Genomic DNA, 23,621 nt, shown 5'->3' with positions numbered 1-23,621 from the left:
ACCGTTGCTCATGTGCTGGGCAGCCTCGTCTCAGCTCCGACAGCAGGACCCAGTACTGCAAACTGAGGTGAGATGCGGCAGCGTGGCCTGCTGTCCCCGTGGGCTAGTTCCGCCTTCCTGAGAGCCCTCTCTGCGGCCTGCATATGCTGCGTTCGCTCCTGTCACTCAGAGGGTACGGCCCGTGCATGCTCACCAGTAAGAGGGGCCCCCTAACACCAGAATTCTGAAAATGTTGGCATATGTGTGTTCTTTCTCAGCATGTAGTTGGAAAAATTTCCCAGGCAATTTGAATATTGATCTCAGGCCTGGATGTGCCCCTCTCCAGGGGGGTCTCCCTCCCCTCCCACCCACCTTGAGGACCTCTGGCCCTGAGGAGATCCAGTTTGCAAGACGTTACAATGTATTCTTTCACAGAATAGCACAAAACTTTGCAAGCTGGCTCCTCTTCCTCCCCATCCCTCTGCAATCCTCTGATCTGAGGGTATTTCATCATGCTCCTCCTTTCCTTGGATAAAGAGGAAAAGACCATGTAGCCTGCCCATGGCGGGCTCAAGCCAGCAGCTGGCTGCTCCTTCTGCCTGGCGGGTGGGACTGGCCGGCTCCCTGGGACTGTGCTCACTGCAGTCAGAGCCGAGGCTGTTGAAGATACACTCGCTTTCTGGGCTGAGGGGAGGGGGGGGCCCCTAACTCTTCCATTGACCTGACCGGCCTTGGGCTCTGGGTCAGTCACATCACCTCTCTGAGCCTTGGTTTTCTCATCTGTAAAATGGGAATCAAAAATGCTCACCTGCCTACACCTCTGAACCACCGGAGACAGTGTATGTAAGGCCCTGAAAAAACCATGGGGATGAGAGACAAGCTTTAATATTAAAGTATAACCACTTCATCTTTATCGTCTCAATCCTTGCTTCTTCTGCTACAAGTCATGTGTGTGCACACACGTGTGTATTCTACTTCATTCATCCGCAACAGTCTTCCCGTCCCTCCCTCCTACAGACCTCAGGACAAAGGTAACCCACCCTCAGCAGGACAGATAACACATATAAGCAGAGGTAGTGGTGAGACACAGAATCGAAACATTTATTATTCAGAATATTTGTAGTTTTCAGTAAACTTCTGGAACCAGAACGAATTTAACCCAGAAAAATCTCTTTTGATGAACAGCGTTTGGTAAGATTTCTCCTTCCCTACCTTTTCTTCTGGGCTTCCCAAGTAGCACCAGGGGTAAAGAACCTGCCTGCCAATGCAGGAGATGTAAGTGATGCGGGTGTGATTCCTGGGGTGGGAAGATCCCTGGAGGAGGGCATGGCAACCCATTCCAGTATTCTTGCCTGGAGACTCCCATGGACAGAGGAGCCTGGTGGGCTACGGTCCATGGGGTGGCACAGAGTTGGACACGACTGAAGGGACTTAGCCCTCACGCACACTTTCTTCTACCCTCCAACTCCTTGTGTTTTGACCTCACTTTCTACGCCAACCCTTTTGCATTTTTGTAAAACACTTCAGCTTCACAAATGACAATCATCTAATTAAAAAGTTATCTCCCTCTACCAACTGGGGTACTTCAGGCCAGAGCTGCCCTGCTTCATGTGGGTCAGAAATCTCAACACACCCTCCACGGGCTGCTGAGCTGGCCTGGCCGCCATCCTGGCCCGACCAGGGAATCACGAGGGGTGTGGGTGTTCCGGTCGCCACTCTAAGGAGCTGAAGGCCTGGCAAAGTCTAGCCAGAAAGAATCCCCGAGGGGACCTGTTGCCAGGAGGCAGTGTCCCCAGTGTCTTGTCACGGACAGGATTGTGCAAAACAAAGAACATGTCACCACAGGAAAAGAAATCACTGGGGCCCTTTGGGACCCTCAGATGAAAGACTGGCTTGACCTGTGGGGACAGGACAGCCACTTGCTGCTGACTTCTGGAAGCTGCTTTGCCCAAGTCTCAGTCTTCTTCAAAGGAGTCGTTGCCAAGTGTCACAGTGACTTTTTCACAGGAGGTGTAGGTTTGGGGAATGAGGTGGTTAAACATGCAGCAAACCAAATCTTCAGTGGAAAAGTTTTGTGCAGGACTGGTTACTCCTCTTGCCTTGGACAGGCCACGGTTCCCGGCTTGGGGGCAGGGGGACGGCATCTGTCTCCCTCCCCAGTGTTCTCCTGGACCACCCCTTCCCAACCTTCTCCAGCCCCTGGGCCCCGATCCCCGCTGCGGCCCAACTCGGGGAATCTTCTCACCAGCTGATCACCTGGGTAGGGGCTCCTCCAAGGCCTCTGCCACGACCCGCTGAGGCACAAAAGCCTTTGGGAGAGATTTCCTTTGCTGACCGCGCAAAGAACAACAGATTCAGGGCATTTCTGTTTTTTGGTGTGGTTTATTTTTAAACCCACTTGTAGTTTGGGTTGAGCTGGAAAGCAGGACATACCAAGGGAGGGAAGGTGGTCGTCGCACGAGCAGGGTTCTGCCGCAGCTTTGGCGGGAAGCCCCCAGCTCCCTGCTCTGGGGAGGTAGGACCCGTCGCCAGGCTCCCAGCTGGCTCGGGCGAGGCAGGCAGCCCTTGTGTGCCAGTGTCCCGAGCAGAGGAGAAGAGTTGCCGTTTCTCTGATCTGTGTCCTCAAAGACCCAGCCTGCGGTTTCCCAACAGAGCGCCGGCAGCTGAGGGACAGGACTTCGCGGGCAGGCCGGACAGTCTGTCGGGATGAGGAACACTGGCTGGCTTCTGATGCCAGATAACAGCCTGGGGCTTGGCGTCTGTGTGGCCCCTCGGGGCTGCTCCTGCGGCGGCCTGGCTGTCTGGGCCCCCGCCCCTGCAGCTGCCCAGGGCGTGATCAGAGCGGGAGGTTTCCCACACCCCCTCCCTCCCCATCCATCGGAGAAAATAAAATAAAAAATAAAAATTAGAATAAATACCGACTTGGCCCACATTTACATTTACACGGATGGACAAGACGATCCCCAAACCTTAAAGGTGTACAGACAGGTTAAGGAAGGACGAGCAGACGAAGAGTGGGTTTGGGGGTGCACACCCGCTGGGGAGGGTGCTGGGGGCTCCCGCCTTGTCCAGGGGAGGCTGGGGGTGGTGAGGGGGTGCCTTCTCGGGGCTGCAGTCCCAGAGCTCAGGCAGAGCCATGAGGCTCGTGGGAGCAGGACTGTGGCGAGCAGGCAGGCTGCCTGAGAGGAAAACCATGACTGCCTCATCTTGACTGGCAGAAGAGACGGGACGTGCGTCAGGATGGCGGGACCTCGCTTGCTCAGAGCTGAGGGAGCCACAGGCGAGGAGGGAAAACCGCACAAGCCTTAGAGGAGGACTGAGTCCTTAGAGGACCAAGCAACACCCAGTTTCGCCTCCCATCAAATACATTCAGAGGTCAACTCGGACACGGCCTCCCTGTCAGCGGGGGGATGTGGCCTGGGGAGGGGGCGGAGGTCTGAGGGCACTCCTGTCTGCCCCCGAGTTCCTAAGTAGTCTTCCGTGAGAAGCTGCCTCAGAGTTTAGGCTTTACTGTTATTTCCTTAAAAAAAATTTTTTTTGGGGGGCGGGGGGGAACGTTTTCCTTCCACATCTGAAAAAGTGGCAGCAACCTGCATTTAGAAAAACAGCTCCGACGGTTATGTGGATCAGCCAGGAAGCGCTCTCAAGCAGTGGAATCAACTAAGCGAACCGTATATGTCTGGAGGCCATGGTGACACGACACGTAATTAAAAATATATTTATATATGTATACATATTTATATCTCACTCCTTCCCACTCTGGTCCTAACAGTCAAGGCGGGGCTGGCCCTGAGGCAAGACCACCAAGGCAGGCTGTCGGGAGGAAGGGGCCCTTAGGAAGGCGGTGCCGAGATGTTAACTTGCCTGTCCAAGGAACATCGCCCCCGAGCGCATGGTGTCCGGGGCCCCTTCAGGAAGCCTGCTCTCTGAGCCCAAGGCTGGGGTGGGAGACCCCCCTCTTCTGCATCCTCTACTTTCAGCCTCACTTTTAGGCTTCAGCGTTCTTCCAGGGCCCTGCTTCCTTCTCAGTAGATGTACTCATGTAGACACACACACACACACACATTCACATGCACACTCACACACACCTCACTTGAGGGAAGCAGGGCCTTCCTTCAGCCCAGGTGCGGGTCTCGGAGGGCGGCCAGGGAGCGGCTGCTTGCCGGGCTGGGGGCTGCTCGACCCCGTGGGGCCACGATTTCCCTGGGGCCTCTCTGAACATCCTGACGTCAGCCCAGCTCTTCCCTCAAGGCCTCCTGTGGGGCCTCTGGTGTCCGTGGCCCCAGGCTGAGCCAAAAGGTGCAGGAAAGGCGGTGAGGAAAAGACGGAGGAGCTTGGGAGGAAGGGGAGGGGGGTGGAGAAGGCAGGGGTGGGGCAGTGTGGACTCCTTGGCAGAGGCCACTGACCCCCTCCAGGTAAACTGCGCCCCTCCCCTTGTTCCCCAGCAGGCTCCTCCTGGGGACTGGCGGGAAGGTGGCGGCTGGTGGGATGGATAAGCCAGGGAGTACAGAGGAAGCCACCCCCTACCCCTACCTGCCTGCTCTCCTGGACTCAATAAGGGGACATTTCCTCCAGCCTGATCAGACCAGTCAGCCAGGGGCGGGGGTTCAAGGTGACCCAGGCCTCAACCGAAGAGCAAGTGAGGACACTGCTGGGCTCTGAGGCCGCCTTCTGGGGCCTCACGGAAATGGGGGCTCCAGACCAGGAGTGGGGCTGCACAGACACCAGAGACAACCCGAAGCCAGCCTCCCAGGGCCCGCCCCTCATCCTCCTCCTCAGCCATCAGAGAAGGGGCTGCCCCCAGGACTCGGACCCTCCAAGCGTCCCCAGCCTTGATGCCAGCCTGGAAAGCGGGTGGCTTGCTGGGATCCCTGATAGTCCTGCTCATGACTCAGCAAACAGACCCCTCCCAACAGCCCTGGGACAGTAGTACCCAGAGATCCCCCCACAGGGGGCACAGACCACGGCTGAGGACTCAGCTCGTTGAGTTAGTCCTAGGGAACCAGGTGTCCCGGTCTCCCTGAATCTGCCCCCCAGGGAGAGTTTGAGACAAGACCTGTGTGTGTGGCACTGGGAAGCATCACTGGGCTTTTCGGTTTTAATTCGCCAGCCTCTTTCTGAGCCCGGTTCACCACCAGGCCCCAGGCCAAGACGGGTTTAATGCTCTCCCAGCGGCGACAGTATCGGCCCTTTGAGGAAGGACGCTAGAAATGGAGAACAGAGAAGCCAGGGAAGCCGAGGGCCGAGGAGCACAGGGTTCCAGCGGGGACCCCTGCAGGGGCAGAAGTTTCCAATTACCCTAATTGGCTACTGGCAAGCTGTCTGTGGCTAGGATCCTTCCAGAGGAGGGCCGGGTTTGATCTCCCACTAATCAGGGGGTTCTCGCGGGGCTGACTGTGTGATCACATTGCGGGGCCCTTGGCACTGAGAGAGGAGACTTCAAAGCAGCTGACTTTTGAAAACAGTAAAACACAATAAAACAAAAGAGTGCAAGTAGAACGGCAAACTGTCTCCCCTCGAGGCCCCTGGCCCCCTCTGGGCCTGCAGCTCGGGGGTGGGGGGCGCTGAGGGACGAGGCTAGAAGGTGGGAGGGCGGAACGTGAAGGTTAGAGGAGATCGCCCCGTCCCCCAGCCCGCCGGCCGCGCGGACAAAGGCCGTCAATTAGGGGCGGCCGGTGGGGACTGTGCCTGCCTTTGTCCTCCCGGACATCTGCTCCATGTCGCCTGCTGCCGGTTGGCGACTGTGGCTGGCAGCACGCGCGAACAATGCAAACCCATCTCCGACCCACTTTTTCCAGCCTTCTGAGGTCCTTTCTGACCCAAGCTGTACACCAGCATGCGGCTGCCACGGCCTCTGAGGAGATGAACCCCTGCACACAGCACAGCCCGGTGCGGGGCGGGGAGGGGACGCCTTGCGTGGGAGGGGGCGGGGAGGAGGAGGGCCGGGCCACCGTGGAGAAGACACATGCTGCCCTTACTGGTGCGAGCTGCCGCATGCTCGGGCTGGGGGGCTCATCGGATGGGGGGCCGCTCCTCCTAGGGCTTCGGTCCCTTCCCCGTCTGGCTCCAGACTGGCCGCCGGCTCTGCCTGCCTTCCTCCCCACGCCTCTCTCCCGCCAGGGCCACCCCTGTCTTCCCGCCTGTCCATCTGGCTCTGAGCACCAGGGCCCCAGCTGCCCTGCGGGCCGCCCGCCAGGCCCCCGGGCTGTCAGGCGGTCAGTTTCTGGATGGTTCTGTTGTAGTACTGCGTGATGGGGGGCGTCAGGGGGTTCCAGCTGTTGGCGTGCAGCTCAATGACCTCCAGCAGCAGGGACCGAGTCAGCATGGATTCTGAGGGGCACAGCATCTTGTCGCGGGCACTGGCCAGGAGCTCGGCCATCATCTCGGGCAACTGCTCCTCCAGCAGTCGGCCTGTGCTCTGCAGCTGTGGGCAGAGAAGTGGGGTTAGGACGCGTGCTGGACCCCGAAAGGACTCCTGCTCTGTTCATCTCGGTTAGGGGTGCTTGCTAGGGGAGCAGGGAAAGGAAATCGCTAGATTATCCTAGGAAGGTGCCCAGGCCTCTTCCTCCCAGGACAGAGGGATGGAAAGGGTGGAGAGTGGAGACAGCCAGTGTGAGAGCCCACCTTTAACACCCAATCTGCTGGAGGAATGAGAGGAGTCAGGATATTGCCTGCTGTCTGGGGCTGTGAAGAGTCCTTACCAGGAACATGATGCTTCTCCCTTCATCCACTTGCCTCCCTTCTTACAGGAAGCCTTCCCTGACCACCGCCCGCACCCTTAAATGGCTACGTGATCTGCTTCCTTTGAGGGTGACCAGGTGGCCCCACATTAACCTTCTCTAGCTAGGACGTCTCTCTGGAAACGAAATTGGTCGTTGTTACCAGCCGTGTGTCCGTGTGGAACCCGAGAGCATGGATGAGGCCTCCTGTTCCTCTCCTCTCTAGCCCCACCATCCCCACAACCGACCTCTGCCCACACTAATGACATGACAGGGAGGAAACAGGATCCGGGGCAGAAGGCCAGCTGGAGGGCCTGCCCCCCAGAGGGGCCCCTGATGGTCCTGAAAAGCCCCTGGAGTTAGGAGAAGCCCGGATCTCCTGGATCAGACCGCCCTGCAGGCAGCCCCTGGAATCCAAGTCCCTGTTGCTGCCCAACCCTGGCCTCAGCCCACCCACTTCTCAGGGCTCTGCCTTCTTCCCCAAACCTTCCTTGAGCATCCTGGCGTGACCTGACCTCTCCCCTAACTCCTCAGAGAAGCGAGCTCTGTACCCCCATGTATTCTCCACATTGCCTCATCCACTCATGCATTTGAGCAAGATCTCTATCCGCAGCCAGACCACAAGCTGCCTGGAGGTTGGAACCATGCTTTCCCCTCCTCTCTTATCTCCCCTGCCTGGAGCCCAGAGCAGGGTACCCAGCTAGAACCCTGGCACGTCCTGGGTGTGGGCCCTGGAAGCCCCTCCCCTCACCACACTGCCCTCTGAATGTCCCTGGGCTGTTTTCTTGTCTTTTTCCCTTTTGGCCACACTATATGGTTTGTGCAATCTTAGTCCCTCGACCAGGGGTCGAACCTGTGCCCTCAGCAGTAGAAGCGCAGAGCTCTGACCACTGGACCGGCAGGGAGATCCCCTTGGGCTGTTTTCTAAGGGCACATCTTTGTCCCTGTAACTGAGCCCTAGCCAAGTGACTGAAGCAAGAGCTCGGAGAGCAGCCGCCACACCTTGTGAACAGGGGTGGGACCTCTCATGGGGGCAGCTTGGAAGTGGGGAGTGCGACCTGGGGGTTCAACCTCAGTACCCCCCCTCAAACCCCCCTGCCACCAAAACCAGGGCAGATACCCGGGGGCAGGGCATCACTTGGGATCTTCTAAGTCATTTGTGGGGTGCACTGGACTGAGGAGGAGGTGGTCTTGGGGGCAGAGGGAATGTGAATGAGGCTAGCACCCCATCCTTCCCGCTGCAGTGGATGGAAAGGAACCCTGGGTCCACTCAGGAAGCCATCTCCCACTACCAGCCCTGGACTTGTGGACCCCTCCAGTGGTCCTTGGGCCCCCCAAACTGTTAAGCTGAGAGGGATGCGCAGGGTCTGAGGTGGGAGAGGTCTGAGCCACCCCGCTTACCTCCATTGAGCAGCACAGGACAGCATCTTCCTTCACATCCTGAGATTGCAAGAGCTGGAAGAGAGGGGCAGAGAACAAGCACTGAGGGGCGCTGAGCTGCTCTCAGCCCCCTGCAGCCTGGGACAAGCATCTCCCGGGGCTGCCGGGCCAGAGAGACAGCCCACGAAGGCTGAAGGGCAGCAGGAGCACCGCTCCAGAAAGCAGTGATTTCTCTGATGGGACCAGAGCAGCTGGAGGACTGCCGTGGTCGTGGAGCACGGGCACGTCGGCCAGGACAGAGGCCTGCCTACAGGCCCCCGTCCAGCAAGGCTGCGGTGGGTTTGAAGGCGGCGGCAGGCGTGCTGGGGTCACGGGCTGTGAACAGCTGGTCAGCAAAAATGAAATTCGTGTGCAAAGACTTCCTGATCAGTGCGAGGGGCTCAGCTATGGTCTCAAGGTGCTCCTGGACCCTGGCTACAGGAGGACTTCCCGAAATCACAGCGCTCTTCCCCACGGGCCCAGCACTGTGAGTCTGCAAAACCATGCACACCGTTCCAGACTGGAACTGTTGGAATTGCTTCCTGACCAAGGCCACAGCCAGGCTGCTCAGCGCTGGGGCCGATCACCCCGGATCCAGGCTCCCCTCTACCTACCGCGCTGCATTCTCTCAGTCTCTCTCTCTCTTTTTAAATTGAGCTAAAACTCAGTCACAGCAAGTCCACAATTTCTAGGCATACAATTCAGTGGCTTTTAGTAGATTCACAAGGTTGCCCAACCATCACCACTAACTCTAGGACTTTTTCATGGTCCCCAAAAGAAACCCGAACCCATTAGCTGTCAGCCCTCCTCCCACCCCCATCCCCTGACAACACCTAATGTGCTTCATCTCTACACGTGTACCTCTTCAGGACATTTTACGCAGTGGAATCATGTAACATGTGTTCTTTGGCGATTCATTTCTTCCACTAACAATGCTTTCAGAGCATGCTGTAGCACGCGTCCGTTCACTCCTTTTTGTGATCGGAAGATACGACACGGTAGGGCGTACACGATATCACACCGCATCGTGTTTGTCCTCTCATCAGTTGACTGACATGTAGGCTGCTTCCACTTTTTGGTTCTCGTGAACAACGCAGCCATGAACACTTGTGTACGAGCGTCCGTGTGGACATGTGCTTTCATCTCTCTTGGGCCCATCCGTGGGCGTGGAATTGCTGGGTCAGATGGTAATCCCACACTCAGCTTTCTGAGGACCTGACGAACTGCTGACAGTGGGTGTGCTGTTTTACACGCCCCCCAGCAGGGTTCAGGTTCTGATTTTTCCATATCCTCACCAATATTTGCTGTTTTCGGCCCCTTTCCCCATTTTTCCTTGAACCCCCCAGTAAAAATTCTCTCCAGGCACAGCTTTACAGAAACTTTGTCATCCTCTTCTCCCCGAGCCCCATGGACCACTTCTTCTGCGGGTCCCTCTGCTGGTAATGCTTCCCTCCTCAGCCCCTAAGTATATCTCTACCCCAACCCCACCACACTCATCAGCCCATCCACCAGATCATGTAAGTGATTTTTCCACCTGCTGGAACCCTGCATCGCCAGACTTCACATCCTTCAAGGCCTGGGTCATGTTCTGACTTTCCCTGGAGACTGTGGATCACTCCAGCATGGTGCCCACTCCTGCTTCTCACTCCTGAGCCCCCCAGCTTCCCCACCGCTCCGCATCCCACACAAGGAGCAAGGCATTTCCAGGGTGAACTGTGGCTTCCTGAGGGCAGGGCAGTGTGACGTTCATCTTGGCTGCCCTTTAACACCCAGCACAGCTCCTGGCAACAGCAGGGCTTCGCTAAATGTGGGTCAATGTGATTTATGCATTGTCTTTGTTTTAAAGGAAGGGGAGGAGAGTAAGGAGAGGGTGTCATAAGAGGAAGGCACTTAGGGTCAGCTTCCTCGTCCACCGACCGAGAACTGAAGTCAAGGTTTCTGGTCTGGGGCACGACGTGGTCAGAAGGGTGAAAGGACACACCACTCGGGGACTGTTCCTTCTACAGGCTTGGAATCCAAACTCCACACACCCACCTTCCCTTCCCCCTTCTCCCATCACATCACAGCCATCCAACCCCGGCAGAGGACACAAGCATTCACATCAGGGGGCTGACCATGCACTTACTAAATGTCAAACAGGGATGGCTCAGTGTGGGCTGCAGTGACCAGAGTCATTCTCAGGGACCGGACCTCCTTCCACTGTATCTCGGGCAAGAACGGGTCCCACAGTAGACACGCAGAAAAGAAAATCATTTGGGGATGAAGGAGCAGAGGTGGGTTTCAAGCTGCTCAAAAGATGAGCTGGTGGAGAGCAAGAGACATTCTGGAAAGGTAACAGCGTGGGCCCCACAGTGACAGGTGGGGATGGCCACTGGTGGGCACACCTGCTGGAGCTCTGACTCTGGGCTTTTGTGCTCTTGCACCCAGGAATTCTCAGCCACCACCAATCTGCAGACCTTCCTTCCTTACTTTACTCGGGGCTCAGCCCTGCCATGGCCTCATCCACCAGGGATTCCCTGATCAGCTTGCGTGTAAGTGACCCTGCCGCTCACCCCCTGGCTTACTTTGCTCCCTAGCACCTCTCACCCCCGACACATGACCTACTCCTTTGCCTGCCATCTCCCCCAGGAGAAGGCAGGCTCAGGAGGGCAGGGCCTGTTTGGTCCATTTCCCAGCGTGGACACACAGCAAGCACTGGAAGCACTTGTTAACACATGTACCTCGAGTGGCCGGGAGAAAACCCACCTGGCCGGGAGGGTCTGCAAGTGCGGAGGGACTAACTTGAGAGGCGGTCCCCGGGCAGCTGACCCCGGTGCACGCGCTTGAAACAGCAGCCCTGAGCGGGACGTGGACACCCCCACCCCACAGACTTCTGCTAGAGGGGACATGGCACGAAGTTATAATCCATACGTCTGCAAACATATAGTGTTTGTGGAAACAAGTCGGTATAACTCTCTAGATGGCAATTTGGGGATAACTAGCTCAGTCGGTAAAGAATCTGCCTGCAGTGCAGGAGACCCAGGTTCAATCCCTGGGTTGGGAAGATCCCCTGGAGAAGGAAATGGCAACCCACTCCAGAATCCTTGCCTCGAAAATCTCATGGACAGAGGAGCCTGGTGGGCTGCAGTCCATGGGGTCGCAAAGAGTCGGGTACGACTGAGCGACTAACACTTACTTACTTGTACTTATCAACATGACAAGTGTTCAAACCCTCTGACCGGTGATACCACTTCCAGGAATTTATCCTACACATCCCCACCCACATATGCTCCATGAGCTGGATGGAAGGATGTTTTTTGTTTCACTTTTGCAAATAGCTTGAATGGCCACCAACAAGGGGACTGGTTCAATAACGATATGTTTGGGGCTTCCCTGGTGGCTCAGTGGTGAAGAATCTGCCTGCCAATGCAGGAGATGCAGATTCTATCCCTGGTCCGGGAAGATCCCACATGCTGTGGAGCAACTAAGCCCATGTGCTCCAACTACTGAGTCCACGTGCTGCAGCTACTGAAGCCCGCGCTCCCTAGAGTCTGTGTTCTGCCACAAGAGAAGCCTCTGCACTGCAGCGAAGGACGGCCCCTGCTCACCGCAACTAGAGAAAAGCCCGCGCAGCAACCAAGATCCAGCAGAGCCCAAACTGAATTAAAAAAAAAAAAAAATGACGCGTTTGCACAGAGGAATACTCTGCAGCACACAGCTGTCTCCCACTAGGTGCGCCCCCCCTCCACCCCACACACACAACACTGGTGTCTGCTTCTGGAGTCTTGTTGCCTCCCAGGGCTGGAGACCCCCACAGGGAGCCAAGGGACACTTGCAGTGAGGGTGTCTGGGGGGATACTGGGGGTCACACTAGGAAGGGCCGCCTTCATCTAGAAAACCCAGGAGCCCAGAATGAAGACCAGGAAGCAGGTACGGAAGTGGGTCACCTTGTGGCAGGTGTACCCAAGTCCAGCATCCAACCCAGCCTGCTCTTGGGGAGTGGGCTGGGCTGGTTCTAGGACTCAGAGGGTCCTGACTGTCTAGGACCCCATGGGGGTGGGGGTCGGGGGAAGGTGGGCCTAGCCCCATTTACTCTGCACGGAACATGAGGACAGATATTAAGAGAACTCTCTGAGGTTTGCTGGGACTTTGTCCTGATGGTAGCTTTGTTCTCACATAGGTTTCCCATAGTGCTTAGCATGAAGAGAATCCTTAAGATAAAATGGCTGGTAGAAATCACCAGAAAGGGGGAAAGTGGGGTGTCTGGGGGGGATGGGAACTCCCTGAGACACAGTGGGTGCTGGCAGCTGGTTGGGGATGAGGGGAGCTGGCAGAACTGGGAGCTTGTGGGAAGGAAGAAAGGGTCCTGCTTTGGATGCACCTAGAATGTTGGCGAAGGAAAGCGCAACCCACTCCAGTATTCTTGCCTGGAACATTCCATGGACAGAGGAGCCTGGGGGGCTATGGTCCACGCGGTTGCAGAGCTGGACATGCCTGAGTGCAGCACAGCATGTTGGCTGACAGCCAGGAGGTGCTCAGGCGTGCCTGTCATGGGGAACTGAGATGAACCGGGCTCACGTTCTGTCCTGAGATCAGTTTTTAGGGGTTCTGGGGCTTCGGGACATGGGAGGTTAACAAGGGAAATACCAAAAGTTGGGGCCAGATGAGTACTGAGTGCTCTCAAATGGGGTTGTTTCTCCTTCCAAGTGGTCCTCCAACTTCTGGCTGCGGGGACAGCCTCATGGAGCCTCCACGTTCCTGCCAGTCGAGCACTTAGCCTGGACGAGCAAGCATCTCCTCTTCCCTTCTACAGCCCAAGGCCTGGCCGCCCTCCACCTGTTCCTGCGTGCAGGTTCAGAGCTGCAGAGCGGGCCCAGGGCTTCCTGTTCTTCCTTTCTGCCCCTCATTGCTGTGACTAGACCACATCCTTTCCTCTGTACACCCAGGCTCCCTCCCCGGGGGGCCCGGGGCTCCTGGCTGCCAGGACAGGGGACAGACTCAGGGTAGGGGCGCTTGGGGAGGGCTGTGGGCGAGCTCTCATCCCAGAGCCTCTCCTCCAACCTTATCTTTCACTGGTGGTTTGGGAAAGTCTGTGTTCAGCCAAGAATCACATTGAGCGATAGGCCCTCTCGCCAACGGCCTGCTGGGTTTTCTCAAGGAAGCGGGGGGAGGCCCCAGGGGCTTTCGCTGTACTTTTCCTCCGCAGTTGCTGAGATGCAGGGTTCGGGACCGGAATGGGTGCTGCAGACCATGTCCCGCTCTCCCCCAGACGCTATCTCAGCCTCTTCACTCCAGCTTTCGGAGGGGGACCCTCTGAGCCTTTGAGTGGAAGAGCTGCAGAGAGGACATCCCCCAGCATCCCTCTGAGGCTCCAGTGCCTCTGCGTGATCAATGGCTTCTCAGGAATCCGTCTCTTTTTTTTTTTTTTAAATATAATTTTGTTTCTCTATGTCTGCGATGGGCCTTGGTTGCTGCTAAGGCTTTTCTCTAGTTGCGGCGGGCAGGGGCCTCTCCACATTTGCAGTGCACAGGCTTCTCCCTGCAGTGGCTTCTCTTGCTGTGGGGCACGGGCTCTGGGGCACACAGACTTCAGGAGCTGTGGCACGTGGGCTCAGTGGTCACAGTTCCCGGGCTCTAGAGCACAGGCTCAGTAGTCGTGGTGCACGGGCTAGTTGCTCCTCGGCACGTGGGATCTTCCCGGATCAGGGATCGAAGCTGTGTCTCCTGCACTGACAGGTGGATTCTGTAAGCCTGAGCCACCTGGGAAGCCCCACAGGACAGCTGGCTTTTAGATGAATGAATTGCTGCTGTACACTGAGGGGCCAACTCTGTGGTCGATGAGTGTTCTATGGGATCTTCAGGAGACGATGCTTTATTTAACTCCCAAGATAAGTCTCAAACAAAGAGTAGAAGCAATTCGAAGAGATCCTAGTCCACCCAAGTTCACAACAGCATTATGCACAATAGGCAAGAGGTGGGAGCAACCCAAGAGTCTGCTGACACATCAATGGATAAACAAAATGTGGTCCATCCATATAATGGAGTGTTATTTGGCCTTAAAAAGGAAGGAAATCCTATCACACACTGTGATATGGACAAGCGTTGAAGACATTATACTGAGTGAAATAAGCCAGTCACGGACAAATATTGTATAATAGTAATAATAACCAAGTCGCTCAGTCATGTCCGCCTCTTTGCAACCCCATGGACTATACACAGTCCGTGGAGTTCTCCAGGCCAGAATCCTGGAGTGGGTAGCCTTTCCCTTCTCCAGGGGATTTTCCCAACCCAGGGATGGAACCTAGGTCTCCCGCATTGCAGGCGGGGTTCTTTACCAGCTGAGCCACCAGGGAAGCCCAAATATCGTAGGATTCACTTATACGAGGGACCTGGAACACAATCTTAGAGACGGAAAGTAAAATGGTGGTGGCCAGGGACTGGGGAGAGGGAAGAGGGAGTTAGTGTCTCATGTACAGAGTTTCAGTTTTGCAAGATGAAAACATCCTGGAGACCGTGGCAGTGGCATAACAACATAAACGCACTTCATGCCACTGAACCGTACGCTTAGAAACGGCCAGAACGGCCAGTCTTACGCTCTTCTGTTGTTTAGTCGCTAAGTCACGTCCGACCCTTCTGCGATCCCATGGACTGTAGCCCACCAGCCTCCTCTGTCCATGGGATTCTCCAGGCAAGAATACTGGAGTGGGGTTGCCATTTCCTTTCCCAGGGAATCTTTCTGACGCAGGGATCAAACCTGCATCCCCTGCATTGGCAGGGGGCTCTTTATCACTGAGCCAACGGGGAAACCCATGTTCTGTTTTAACTACAATGTAAAAACGGCTTGAAAACAGAGGGCAGTGAGTAGGTACTCTTTGGTGGGTAGGCCATTCTCTGCCTGGACAAGATTGTTCCTTCGCCTTGCTATTGCTCAAGGGAAGAAAATCTGTATGGATTGGAGGGGGCTGCCGACCTGGGGGGTGAAGTCCCGGGGTAGGGGGGCAGCGCCCACTCATCAGTGTCTCTGGCAGAGAAAGGGGTGTGGGCCGGCCGGGGCAGGCAAACCACCCGCACCCTCCAACAGTGAGATGTGTTTCTTGGAAGAGAATGCAAGGCAACTGTGCGAGCCCACACGGTGTTTGTTCGGAAGCTACTGCATTCCTGTCCTATTGTCTGCGCCGGAGACTTGTTGTGGGCACACCCATCATATCCTCCCTCGGGGAGAGGCCAAGGTGCTCGGAGTCAGGCTGTGGGAGGCCCGACGGCAAAGGGAGAAAGGCGGCCTGGTGAGAGCGCCGCAGAGTACCAGGGGAAGGTTCCCAGAGCAGGGCTACGCTGCCCAAGGCCTGCCCAGGATGCAGCCAGGCCTGGGGTGCTACCCCGTGGGGAAGGAAAGAAGGTGTGGATGGAGGGAGCCTGGGGCTGTCTTGCCGTGCAGGAGGAGAGCAAGCGCCGGTGATCAGAATTTCTTCCAGCCCACCCTGAACACGTCAGCTCACCCACAGCACAGTCCCAACCTTAACAGAACAGACCCGAGGAGCCGAGTGCGGCCACATTAAAAGCTCAGCCAGACCCTGCCTGCAGGAGCCCCCTCTTGGCTCAAGGGTGGGCTGGGAGCAGCAACAGAGTGGCAAATGAGAGGGGACTTCAGAGCACATGTGATCGGCTGGTTTGCTGGGGAACAAACCCAGAGCTCTGCTTGGTTGGCTAGGCCTACAGAAGGATGGTAGCAGGATCCCTGGCAAGGCTGGAAGAAGTCTTGGGAAGAGGAGAGAGAAAAAGAAGAGGCCTGAGTGGGAGGTACAGGTCTCCAGTGGCCGAGGAAGCCACAGTGATAGGCATGCGCTTTGACAGTGGAGAGATGCGGGGAGGGACAAGAATGAGGCTGAGCTGGAGGAGATGGCGGCCCCGATGGGCGGCACGCGGTCTAGAATGGTGGCCGCGGTGAGCAGCTGCCCAGGGCCACCTGCATCTCAGGAGCACCCTCAGCTTGCATTAGGGCGTCTCTGCCTTGTGCCTCTGGCGGACCTGCACTCGCATCTACAGCTGGGTCTAGAGGACAGCTCCTGACCGTGACCTTGAATTGTCAAGAAGAGCGTCAATCATGTCTGGGTCTCTTGGGGAGGGCAGGGAAGTAGATAATCCGGCCATAAAAGGCTGTCATCAAAAAACGTGCAGCAGGTTTGGAGTCAGAAGACCTGCTGTTCACGAAGAGTAACCCCGGGCACGTCACTTAGTCACTCTGCCCTTCGGTTTCCTCGCTTGAGAATGGGGCTAATCCTTGCCTAGAACTGTTTTGAGAGTCAGCTGAGATAAAGTACGTGAAAAAGTTCTGAAAAGGGCAAAGCGTGATTCAAATGCAAGGTGTTATTATTGCTATTAAGTGTTTATCTTCATAAACAGGTATCTTTCCTGAAGGTCTTGACCCACTCTGTAATGTAGCATCCCATTCATCCCCATGACATTCTTGCAGAAACACGGAAAGGCCACAGGCATCATTATCTCTGCTTAGTAGACAGAGACACTGAGGCTCAGTCGTTCTGTGGCTCACACAAGCCAGACAGACAGACAGCAAATCTGAGAAGAACTGGAAGGTGCTTAGAAGCCCTGGGTCAGCATCCTCTGTCTTGGGGAATTATTTTAATTTCTCCCACAATAGCTTATTCTTACTTTGCTGGTTGGAGCTCATTCTTAGTTTTGTTGACTGGTGATGATAATCCATTTGCATCTGCACAAAACTGACTTGATTTTACCTATTCTTTGTCGGCACTGGCCACCAGAGGTCTATTCATCCATCCCCCCGCCAAGGCATCCAATTAGCCGTCCATTCTTTCATCCACTCACACATCACGTCTGAAACCTTCCAACCACTCACCCATCCTTTTACCCATCTATCCATCTACCCTCTCGCCCACCATCCAGCCAGCCAGCCATCCTTTGACAACGTTTATGGAACACTTACAAGGTACTAAACACTATGTCAGTATCTGGGTAACAAGAATAAGACTTGAAACTTAGAGTCTAATAAGGGGAAGCGGAGAGCTCATGCTAGGTATATGGGATTGGAACATAGGATAGAATGGTGGTGGTTAAGAGCAGGCCAGGCGGATGGCGTAAGCAGCAGCACATGGCATCACGGCACACACATAAAAGGGGAAAAAAAATGACCCAATGGAGTGCAGTGGTGAACAAGTATTTCAAGAGACTAAAATATGTGATACCGGGGAGGGAGAGACAACATAAGATGATAAAGGTGGCCTGGGTCACATCCTAAAGGGCTCAAGATGCCATGCTACTACTGGGTTTGGAGTTTATCCTAAGGGACTGCAGAGCCACTGAAAAGACTTTCAGCTGGTGGGTAGGACCATGCTCTTTGCAGTGTGGAGAGTAGACAGGACCTGGGGTGATGGGAGAACCGGAGGCAAGGAGACCAGTGAGAAACACGGCGGCTTGAGCGAAGGCAGGAGTGGTGGAAGGAGACAGGTTTAAGAGGCAGAAGTTAGGGTGAGGAGAAGGCCAACGCGGAAGATGGAGAAGGGGCAGAGCAACTGCATCGACTGTGGTGCCCCCGGTGACACTAGGAAGGCAGGAAGAGTTGATTTCGGAAAACGGGAATGAGCTCAGTGTGAGAAAAGTCCACAGTCCTTGGGGGTCATCAGGGAAGATAAGTATCAGGAGTTAGGCCACGGGTGTAAGTCAGACCACGGGTGTAAGTCAAGGTTTCAGCAGTGACCTGACCTAGGGAATGCCGTGGAATAAGGAGAGACAAGGGGAAGAGCTCTGAACCAGGAGACAGCAACATCGAAAAGGAGGCAGAGGAGGAAGAACCACCAAGGAGGAAGAGGGTGGTCAGAGCGCTGGGCAGAGCAGGAAAAGAGTGACGTCATGGAAGCTGCGGGAGGGCTGAGAAGTCAAGGTCACTTCTCAACCGTGTCAAAGGCTCAGAGAGGTCAAGTGAGATGAACAATGACCAGGGAGGGCCCCCTGGATTTGGTGATTGGGAGAGCAAGGGTGACCTCTGCCATGATGACTTCACACGGGAAGGGGCGGGTGGAAGCCTGGGTAATGTGGGGCTGGAGAGGCAAAGCGAGGTCAAGAAGTGGAGACAGAAAGAGCGAACCGTTTCTTTTTTCTTTGGGGGTTTCTGTTCTCAGAGTCAAGGGTGATGGGCCATACAGCAGGAGAGACCTGGACGGAGGCAGACATGAGCGGGTACCATGCAGGAGAGAGGAGAGAGTCAAGCACACAGGTGAGCCTTAAATAAGAGAAAGGCTATCATTCCTCCGAAATGGACAAGAGGTGCTAGTGTGGCTGCGGATCCAGGGACGTGTGTAAATGCTCACACTTGCCGGCCTGTTCAGGCAACTAGGAAACGAGTGTTGGTTTACCTTCAATACTTATTACGGTCCTTCTGTGACAGCCTGCATTCAGACATCCCTGGGACAGGGGGATTTGCCCTAATTGTCCCTTTTCCACTAGCCCAGTAAGAAGCCCCGGTGTGGCAGCTCTGGGTCAGATGTCAAGGAAATTCATGGTTCTGAACTGGACTTCGGTCCAAGCTTGTGCCCTGTGGTCTGGCTGTCAGCCCTCCTAACTTAATATGGGCAGGCACCCTAACTGTGGACGAGGAGCCCTGGAGGGAATAATTAACCTCCTTCCTGCAGAGCTTGCAAACCGCTCGTACAAAGTGGCCACAGTAAATGTCACATGGGGGAATGCTCCATCCCGCAGCTGGCCCAGGGGATGGAAACGTAATCTGGGGCTCAGAGCAGACACAGAATCCTTCTGCAGACGCCAGAGCCAGAGGACAGGGCCATGGCTCCAGAGGCTCCTCTTGGGGGCCAAGCCCTGGCCGGTGGCCCAGACAGGAGGCGAGTTCTGTTCACGGAGTCCCTGCAGACGCGAGTTCCCAGGACCCCGTGTCAGGGCCTGAAACAACAAGGACGTTGGCCACCACTGCTATCAACACCTCCCAGCTTCTCCTTTAATGTCCTTGCCTTCCCTTCTAGAAGCCTTGGTCTGTCCTCTTCTGCATTCACCGCCCTGATGTCCACAGATCTCTCCTGAAGGGTGAGCACAAAACACCATAGGCAGCCCCGAGGTTTTCCCTTTCAAGAAGGCGTTTCTGGGGGCTGAATCACATCTATAGGGCCTTAATCTGGCTTACATTTTTGGAGTGCTTACTTCAGATGCCAAGCTCCATGCTTGTGCATGTTTTAAAATCCATTTTTATCCTTATACCAGTTTATTTGAGTTAAATATTGTAATTGTGCTTCATCGCTTCAGTTGTGTCCGACTCTTTGCGAGCCCATGGACCGCCCACCAGGCTCCTCTGTCCATGGGATTCTCCAGGCAAAAATACTGGAGTGGGGTTACCATGCTCTCCTCCAGGGGATCTTCCTGATCCAGGGATCAAACCCATGTCTCCGGCATTGCAGGAGGATTCTTTACTGCTGAGTCACTGGGGAAACCCAAATAACATTGTAATTATCCTCATTTTATACCTGTAGGAACTGAGGCATGGACAGTGAAATGAAGTTCCCGTGAACACGAGTAACGGAAACTGGCTTTGGAACCCAGGTTGAGTCTGCCTCCAAAGTCAAGGACATAACAGCTGCCCCAGGAGTAAGCCCCACGTAAATAAGGCTAATGGGGAGAAGTCAGCAAAGGTGGGGTGACCACACACCCCAGTTTGCTGGGTTCCAGTGTTCACCTCAAATACCTTTAGCTTTCAAAAGTGCCCTGATTAGGATGATACATTATAGTTAATAGCCCAGACAAGGGGAAGGGCTGAGGGGCTGGGAGCCCCCTGCTCCCCAATCACTATCTGCCCAGTCAGGACACCTCTAGCCTGTTCTACCTCCTCCCCTGGTGCTCAAGTGCTCATGCCTGTCTCTGGGGGTTCAGCAGGTGGGGGTGGGGAGGAGGGCCCCAAAGGTGACAAAGCAGCCCCGCTCTCAGTGACAGGCAGTTATTACTGCCGATCAGGACACCTGCCGCAGCGCCTCACCTGGGCCTGCCAGGGCGAACTCCTTCCCAGGATGGGAGCTGGGACAGGACAGAATTATGCTAACATGAGCACCAGCCTCCAGCTGAAGCACAAGCTGGAATCAAGACTGCTGGGAGAAATATCAACAACCTCAGATATGCAGATGACACCACCCTTATGGCAGAAAGCGAAGAGGAACTAAAAAGCCTCTTGATGAAAGTGAAAGAGGAGAGTGAAAAAGCTGACTTAAAACTCAACATTCAAAAACACTAAGATCATGGCATCCAGTCCCATCACTTCATGGCAAATAGATAGGGAAACAATAGAAACAATAAGAGACTTTATTTTCTTGGGCTCCAAAATTACCTCAGATGAGGACTGTAGCCATGAAATTAAAAGATACTTGCTCCTTGGAAGAAAACCTATGACCAACCTAGATAGCATATTAAAAAGCAGAGACATTACTTTGCTGACAAAGGGCTGTATAGCCAAAGCTATGGTTTTTCTAGTAGTCATGTACGATGTGAGATTTGGACCATAAAGAAAACTGAGCGCCGAAGAATTGATGCTTTTGAACTGTGGTGTTGGAGAAGACTCTTAAGAGTTCCTTGGACTGCAAGGAGATCCAACCAGTCCATCCTAAAGGAGATCAGTCCTTTGTAAGAACTGATGTTGAAGCTGAAACTCCAATACTTTGGCCACCTGATGAGAAGAACTGACTCATTGGAAAAGACCCTGATGCTGGGAAAGATTGAAGGTGGGAGGAGAAGGGGACAACAGAGGATGAGATGGTCGGATGGCATCACCGACTTGATGGACAAGAGTCTGAGCAAGCTCCGGGAGTTGGTGATGGACAGGGAGGCCTGGTGTGCTGCAGTCCATGGGGTTGCAAAGAGTTGGATGAGACTGAGTGGCTGAACTGAACTGAGCACCATCCACTGCTCCTTGCTGGCCGTGCCTGGGGAGGGTGGTTGCAGAGGAGGCAGATGGAAATGAAGGTGTTCTCCAAGCTCCCGCTGAGGGCGCCTAGCCAGGAGAGCAGGCCTGGAGGCTCTGGGGGCACCTGGGGCCATCACCCGCTATAGCACCCTCTGGACGCTCCTCTGAAGGAATGACTGCATTTTGCGTCTGACTCAGCATCTGATGGCTCTCTGAGATGGGGCAGAGGGGTGGTTTAGGCTGGCTGGGGACCAGGCCTGAGGCCCAGGGCAGTGGGCAGACACCCCTCACGGGGCCAGCCTCTGAAATCACAGGTCTCTCTTGGCGCCCACCAGCCTGAGCCCCTCCGGCCGACGCAGGCAGGAGAGGGCAGGGAGGGGGAGGGCGGCCCCCGGCAGCCAGTCTGCTTTGAGCCAGCTGTCCCGGAGCCCCAGGCCCCAGGCCTTAGCTCCCCGCTGCTCCCCCAACCACAACCTCCTCCTACCTGAGGCCTGGACTTGACCTTGCTGGCTTTGGGGGGAGGGTGTGATAAGCGTCTTGGTGGAGGGAACTAGCTGCCTGCAAAGGCATTTTCCGCTCTCTAAAGTAAACAATCAAACAGGAAATTAATCGAGAAACCCACATCAACGGAAGGTTCAGGTTGTGATTTTCACAGCCCCAGAGCCAGGAAATTCAAAGTTATAGTTCCCATAGCAACTTGCCTGTAGAATGGGCCCCAGCCGCTGGGCTGGAACGAGACCTTGAGGGGTCAACTAGGCCAGCCCCCTGCCTCCAGGAAGTGCAGCCCAACAGCAAGTCTGAATATGCTGGGGCCAGACTGTTCTTCTGAGGCTCAGCAGTGGGCCTGGGACAGAGTTAGGAGCGGCAGGCCCGGGGCTCTACGTTCAGCTCTCCTGAGCCTTGTAAACTGTGGAATCAGCTGACATCCCAGTTCTTCAGTCTTTTATATTCCAATTATCATTCCTGTATCCCAATACGCTGTGAACTGGGAGTAAATACCCAGGCCTGCAAGATGCTACAGCGAGGGGCTGTGTGGTACAGGCTTATTCTTATGTCTCCCACCCCTTGTTCTACTCAGTCCCACAACGACCCCCGTCTCTTATCCCAATTACCCTTGAACCTAGTGGTTGGCCTTTGCCTGCACACCCCCACCCCACCCCCGCCCCAACTGGGCTGTTTTTCCTCCAAGATAGATCTCAGTATTTGTATAGCTGCTTCACCGCGCTGCACAGTAGAGCTAACACAATGCCGTAAAGCAACCAGACTCCAATAAAAGTCAATCAGAAGGAAAGATCCGCAGTAGGGCGTGGGGGAAAAAAAGAGACGGATCTCGGCTAACTGACAGGGCCAGGAGATTTCAGACAGCCTCCAGGGGGGCACCATTTCTTGGTGGTTCTCATCTCTTCGACCTGCCCCTCCAACCCCTTCTGGACCCACGACATAAGCTCAGCTCAATGTACACTGACAAACGGGTGGCCTGAGGGAGCCAGTGGCGAGCCCTCCCCCTTCAAGCCCATCAGGGGGGTCGTGGGGGTTGTGCGTCTTGGGTGGGGTTTTCTTTGTGTGACTAGTGAGGAGTCCCGCCTGGCAGGAAAGGAGATAAGGGCGGTGGAGCTCAACCGAGAAGGAAACAGTCTGGAATCCTTCCCCCGGAGTCACCCTGCCCTCCCACCCGAGGTGGCCACGACAGCCGGCGGGCCGGCCGGCCTAATCACAGCTCTGCAGCCCCGGCCCGGGGATCCTGTGACAGCTAGCAGGGCCGAGGCAGGAGCAGGCGTTCCTGGGCACTGGGCCTGTGGCAGAGGGTGCCCGGCTCGCTTGCCCGCCCGCCCGCCTGGCCCTGGAGCCGGGCCGTGAATTGAGCAAAGCAGTGGAAAGAGAAGTGGCGCCTGCTGGAAAGCAGACAGAGCGGCTCCTGGATTTCCTAACAGGCCCAGCCGCGTGCCAGGGCCGACGGGCCAGCTCAGAGCGCCTGCCCGGCCTCGCTTGCGCAACAGGCCTTCCTCCCGTGGGTGAGCTTTCCTGGGTGGCCGAGCCGCTGTCGAGCCACACGTGTCCCTGAGGGAGTCCGCCCCTCACACGCACCGCCTTCCCGCCCTCTCCAGGGTGTAAGCACATCAGAACCCGTTGGGCCCTTTGGGAAGACAGGAGGCCTCCTGGGGTGCAAGATGTTCCCTTTTAAAGAAGCCAAAGAAATCATAATCAGAAAGAAGTGGTAGGGAGGCAGGAATGGACGGAGGGCTGACTTCTCTGCAGGCTCAGAGGGGACCAGGCAGGGGGCACTGCTACAGAGGGTCATCTCCTGGTTTCCGAGGAAAGGCTGCCCTGTGCACAGAGTCCAGGGGCGTGGCCCTGCTCACTGTGGGCACATGGTCATCTGAAGGCCAAGCCCAGCCACCTTGTCGTGAGCCTGGGAAGAAGCTTCTCAGAAGTTCTTCATGACATGCCCAAGTCAACCAGAGGCCCCTTCTCCCAACTCCAGACTTGGCAGGGGTGTGAGTGGGGGAGGGCACCAGAAAGCGGAGGGGAACCTTGAGGAGCCGGGACACGGGCTCACTGGCCTCTAACTCTGTCCCCAAGCACGGAACGCTGAAGAAGCC

The 23,621-nt window shown here is 55.7% G+C and overlaps 1 protein-coding gene across 5 annotated transcripts in view; it reads right to left on the bottom strand.

Moving 5' to 3' along the window:
• Positions 1–2,341: 2,341 nt before the first annotated feature.
• Positions 2,342–23,621, bottom strand: part of CTIF (cap binding complex dependent translation initiation factor) — a 324,670-nt gene continuing 303,390 nt past the window's right edge. For all 5 annotated transcript variants that reach the window (XM_027526349.1, XM_027526350.1, XM_027526346.1 and 2 more), the window contains 2 exons: positions 8,100–8,153; positions 2,342–6,403 (listed from right to left, as the gene is read on the bottom strand). In XM_027526349.1, coding sequence (XP_027382150.1) covers positions 6,188–6,403; positions 8,100–8,153 — 270 coding nt within the window. In that variant the 3' untranslated portion in view covers positions 2,342–6,187. The remainder of the gene's footprint in view (positions 6,404–8,099; positions 8,154–23,621) is intronic.

This window comes from Bos indicus x Bos taurus, chromosome 24 (genome assembly GCF_003369695.1).
Source record: "Bos indicus x Bos taurus breed Angus x Brahman F1 hybrid chromosome 24, Bos_hybrid_MaternalHap_v2.0, whole genome shotgun sequence".
Classification (NCBI taxonomy): domain Eukaryota; kingdom Metazoa; phylum Chordata; class Mammalia; order Artiodactyla; family Bovidae; genus Bos; species Bos indicus x Bos taurus.
The sequence above is the reverse complement of the archived record's forward strand: the minus strand, read 5'-3'. Positions and strand labels throughout refer to the sequence as shown.